This window comes from Poecilia formosa, unplaced genomic scaffold, assembly GCF_000485575.1.
Source record: "Poecilia formosa unplaced genomic scaffold, Poecilia_formosa-5.1.2 Scaffold550, whole genome shotgun sequence".
Lineage (NCBI taxonomy): Eukaryota > Metazoa > Chordata > Actinopteri > Cyprinodontiformes > Poeciliidae > Poecilia > Poecilia formosa.
This window is the reverse complement of record NW_006800489.1, coordinates 48199-53631: the sequence shown is the minus strand read 5'-3', so window position 1 is coordinate 53631 and position 5433 is coordinate 48199. Positions and strand designations below refer to the sequence as shown.

Genomic DNA, 5433 nt, shown 5'->3' with positions numbered 1-5433 from the left:
ATAACTTAGCGAAATAACATAACATAACATAACATTTATCCTCATGATAATTAGAAAGAAACCCAATACACATGAAGAAGCATATATTTTAACCATGTGTTTTATAATAACTTTTTCTAATCAGCATGTTTGTTCAAGGATTCAAGGATTTTTTTTACTGTCATACCACCTTGCTTGTTTGTAGTACAAATTCGGACTCAGGTCCCTGATTAAGAAATTTACTACACTAAATAAATAAATAAATAAATAAATAAATAAATAAATAAATAAATAAAGTAACCATGAAGGGGTGACTGAATCGCTGTTTGCATATGGGTTCCTGCTGTTGAAGAGCATGTCTTTAATTTGTGACCCTAAGCCTGTGACCCTACTTTAACAGTGAATCAGGGTTTTATTGATATAATCCTGATTCAGAAATGACCTCTTGAGTCACTTTGCAAAGACAATTCAGTTGAATCCAGTCATCCAGATAGATTAGGATAAAATTTTACTATTAATCCTCTTAATATTGCATGGCTTACAAAGTATGGCATTATTTGCACTCTAGAATAAAGGCAATTAATTCACTGAACTGAAAGTGCAACTGGTTCTGATGGGAACAAACATCCATAATTTAGAAGTAACATTCTTGTAAGTGTCATCAAAAGAAACTATAATATATAAATATAAAGTATTTTAAATCTTTTTAACACTTGTGGACTTTGCAGTGTCTACCATCTGGTAAATTCAGAACAAGTTCACTTGATGGAAAGTAAAAAAAAAAACCCACGTCTGACACTCTGCTTTACATGGTATAGAAAACCACTATAAAGATGTTGGGGTTGCAAACACTAACTCATTTTTTCCTCATCTACATTTATAGATTTTTTCAACCTTTTCTATAAATGATTAATACACTGGGCCTTACTGACTCAAAAACTTCTTACAAAGGTTTTCAAATTTTGATGTAAAATAATTATTTAAAAAAAAATCTATTATATTATTAATTTAAGAAGAAAAACTTTACAACACTGGCTAGACTAATGTGTTCTTGCATAATTCTGGAAAATGGAAGGTCACATCTTCAGCCGTGACACGTCATCCTGTGTGGGAGTGCACCCGGTGGCTTCAAAGCTCAGGAAATGCAAGCAACTTGGTGTTATGTGGCCATTTAGAGACTGTCTTTAAAGTTTTGAGGTTTGGCAGCCATACCTAAGACAAAGCTACACAAAAATGCGAACAAAGAGGGTGTACAGGACATGGATTTATACTGTGGTCATCTCCATGTTTGAAGCATGGACTCAAGATGCAGGTTTGGATTGTTGACACCTTAAACTTGTGACTGTAATGTTTCATGTTCTTGAACGGGTACATTTCAGGAAATCAGAATTTGCACTCCGATGAAGCTCGAAGTATTTAATTCTGACATAGTTATAAAACTTCATTATTTCATAATTTTGTAAAATAAAAATAAAAAAATAATTTAAAAAAAGTCTGCTATTATATTTCTTTTAAAAATTCAACGACACAGTCCACACAGTGTTCTTTGTATCTTATATTCCACATTACATTTCCGGGTTGAGAGAATGCATTGCACTTTTATTCAACATTAGGAATGTTATCAATTAATACATTTTTATTTAAGTAGACATGGAGCTGTTGTGTCAAGAATCTTGTCGTACTGAGATCTTGTGACTGTGGAGGCCAGTGGAGAACCATAAACTCATGACAAAGTTCAAGAAGTCATGCTGGAAATAGCCCATAGAGGTTCACACTGTGGTCTTAAAGAAATAGACATGGTCAGACACCACACACACACACACACACACACACACACATATATATAACGTTGAATTTTGAGGTTGTGAGGTGACTGCAAGAAGATAAGCTTAAAAAAATCTATTAACAATGGAAAATGTGTCAGCGAAAAACTGGGAATTGTGATTTTTATATGAACACAACATTCAGACATGAGACCCAGAAATGCTGGTAAAGACAAATTTATGTCTTTTATCCAGCAATGATGGGATTCTTCCTGTGGATAGCTTGATGGCTCTTGCCAGAGCATGCATGGCTTCTCTTTATGCTATTTTGCTTTCTCCCAGCACAATGGTTTGTGTGTTTGTTTATGCATGAGTAACTTATGTTTAATAAATTAATTTAAATTGCAATATTAAGCAATTAACCATTTAATCACTATTTTTTCCGCCTCAGTCAACAGAGATGTTGCTTTCAATCTTGGGACCAACATTAACCTGACCTGCACTAACAAGACAAGGGCTGACATCGTATTTATAATCTGGGAGATTCACTTGAAAAACAAAAACTGTAAGATCTCCTTTGTAAATGACAACTCAGGTATTGACTCTTGCAAAGATGGAAAATCTATCCAAAAGACTTCCACCGGTCAGTTGTATCTGCACGTCCCAAACCTTTCAGCTGACGATGTTGGACTCTACAAGTGTGAGTCGGTTTACAATGGAGGAAATGAAAACTACAACATCAAAGTGGCTGTGACAGGTAGGTCATTTAGGGTGAGAAGTGACTTTTAACCCTTTCATGCATGAATTATGATCCTTTGTGTCAGGATTTTTTTCAATTTTTTTTTATTTTCTTAAGGCATAAAAAAGTAGGAAAATTTTTTTAAAAATTGGGTGATCAATTGAAATTTTCTCCAAATACAAAGTTGTTATTTGAAAAAAATACATCAGTACTATTGTTCTTTAGGGGGTATCTGATGTCACAATATTCTTTTTACCTGCAAGAGTCGTCTACAGTAGAAGGAGGGACCGGGTCGGTTGGCATGCTTTTTTGTCTGTCGGCCATATTGGATTTAACAAAAATAATTTCTTGCATTTGCAGCTGATGGCCAGTAGTTGATAGTTTATTTTATGATGCATTAGTGTCCACTTCAGTGGTCTGTGTGCATTTATAACATAAAAATCCACAAGAAGCACAAGAAAATGGCTTGTAGATAGCTGTCCACTGTAGTGACCACTATGCATGAAAGGGTTAATTACCTTTTTAGTTAAATCAGTTTTCAAGATAAGAACCTTGAAGAACGTTAACACAGACAAAAACATGTGGATACACAATGTTGACTTTTTATCTTCTGCAATAAAATAATGTTTGCATGATTTACTGACCTCAGAAAGAACAGTCCAAAAAATTTGGCTTAGTCACCTGATGCGTAAGGTTTTACTTAATTATGGTTTTGTCTTCCTTGGTTCAGTTCCTCCTGTTTTATCTGCCTGGTTGGAGTGGAAGGGGAACAAAATAGTGGCACTGTGCAGAGCTGAAAGAGGAACACCAGTTGCCAACATAAGCTGGAGTTATGGAGGCAGCTCAGAGCCTGCAGTGAAAACTCAGCTGGACCCAGATGGATTTGTAACAGTAGAGAGTCATCTGGAGCTCCTGGAAGACGTCTGCCCAGAAGAACTGACCTGCATTGTCCAGCACCGTTTCTGGGATCAGGAAAAAATTCTGGTACCGGAACTCAGAGAAGGTCAGAGTATTGCAGACTGAAGTGAACTGTTTACTTACATTTCTGTATTTCTTAGTTAGAACTTTCATTGTCATTAACATAGTCAGTGTTAATTATTCTTTGTGTCTCCTACAGAAAATTCGACTCTATTGTGGATGCGTGTCACTTTGGTGATCATCTTAACTTTAGCAGGCGTCTTTCTTTTAGCGCTAAAGACATGGTGAGCGATTTATTAAATTATCTTTCCTTACCCAGTATCTAAAATAAAACGTGTTCTCATTTATGGTCTCTTTCTTTCTCTACCAGCCGCTGTTCTCCTCATAACACTTCACAACCCAAAATACCAGCGGTAGGCTGTTTTCTGCTTTAACAAGCCATGAAAGTTATTTTGAGGGAATGAATTACCTTACAAAACAAGCAGAAATTTATGTTGTCCAACTTCAGCCAGGACCTTTGGAATAATATTTTCATTTTTCATTTTTGTCTTTGTGTTTCTTACTTTCTTTTTTTTTGTCAGCTGGACCTGGACAACAACCAAAATGGGAGAAAGACTGATGATGCTAATCATTAGGGTTTTTATTAAAAATCTTGGAACAATCATCAGATGGCAAGTCAGCCTTTGTAGAAGAATATAATTATACTAAAAGGCATGTTGTTGGTTGATTCACATTAAGATATGTTTTGACTGAAAAGAAATGTACTGTGTCAAATGTACTGGGTCAATCTGACCTAGAAGTCAGAAAGGAACTCAGAATGGAGGAATATGGAATAAGCAATCACCAAAGAGGGAAAGGTTAAGTTGTGCAAGAAACTTCTGGCAAACGTCTTTTCCTGCTTGCGTGCGAGGAAGTCGGCCAGGACTGGGGAAGAATATTTGTTTGGACAGATAAGAAACCAACAACTTGACTAATAGTTCTTCTGATGGAGCACATTTAATTTCCAGGAGGTCAAGCCCTAATTCTCTGAACTTCCAACACACAGACGGAGCCAGAAGTGCTACGCAAGCGAGGTCCAGTAATGCCATTGGTCAAAGATTCCCAATACACAACAGTAGAGCTGGAACTGCATAAAAACTTGATGTCAGAAGTAAGAGACAAGACATTTTGGATTCTGAGACGATGAAATTGAGATGATGAAAATGTAATGTGTGAATCCGCAGATGTGCATTAAATGTCTTCCTGGTTGTCTGTGAGCCGGAGAGAATGGAGTTTGTGTACCGTTTCTTATTTCATGAGTTTGGCACCTTTTAATTCCTCAATACCTTCCCTGACCCCAAGCACTACATGTTTTTTGGAAAGTACTTTTTGTTCTCCTTCTATGTGTATCTTCTGCTTAATTTCCCACGCATAAAAAAATTGTCCCACCAAAGAACAGAGCANTTGCATGATTTACTGACCTCAGAAAGAACAGTCCAAAAAATTTGGCTTAGTCACCTGATGCGTAAGGTTTTACTTAATTATGGTTTTGTCTTCCTTGGTTCAGTTCCTCCTGTTTTATCTGCCTGGTTGGAGTGGAAGGGGAACAAAATAGTGGCACTGTGCAGAGCTGAAAGAGGAACACCAGTTGCCAACATAAGCTGGAGTTATGGAGGCAGCTCAGAGCCTGCAGTGAAAACTCAGCTGGACCCAGATGGATTTGTAACAGTAGAGAGTCATCTGGAGCTCCTGGAAGACGTCTGCCCAGAAGAACTGACCTGCATTGTCCAGCACCGTTTCTGGGATCAGGAAAAAATTCTGGTACCGGAACTCAGAGAAGGTCAGAGTATTGCAGACTGAAGTGAACTGTTTACTTACATTTCTGTATTTCTTAGTTAGAACTTTCATTGTCATTAACATAGTCAGTGTTAATTATTCTTTGTGTCTCCTACAGAAAATTCGACTCTATTGTGGATGCGTGTCACTTTGGTGATCATCTTAACTTTAGCAGGCGTCTTTCTTTTAGCACTAAAGAAATGGTGAGCGATTTATTAA

General features: G+C 36.8%; 1 protein-coding gene across 1 annotated transcript; it reads left to right on the top strand.

Moving 5' to 3' along the window:
- The first annotated feature begins 1212 nt into the window (after window positions 1–1212).
- Window positions 1213–4655, top strand: LOC103129495 (cell surface glycoprotein CD200 receptor 5-like). Its single transcript, XM_016665156.1, has 6 exons — window positions 1213–1291; window positions 2158–2499; window positions 3212–3484; window positions 3599–3683; window positions 3770–3812; window positions 3981–4655. The coding sequence occupies exons 1-6, from the start codon at window positions 1213–1215 to the stop codon at window positions 4032–4034; spliced, it is 876 nt and encodes a 291-aa protein (XP_016520642.1). The 3' UTR covers window positions 4035–4655.
- The last annotated feature ends 778 nt before the right edge of the window (window positions 4656–5433 follow it).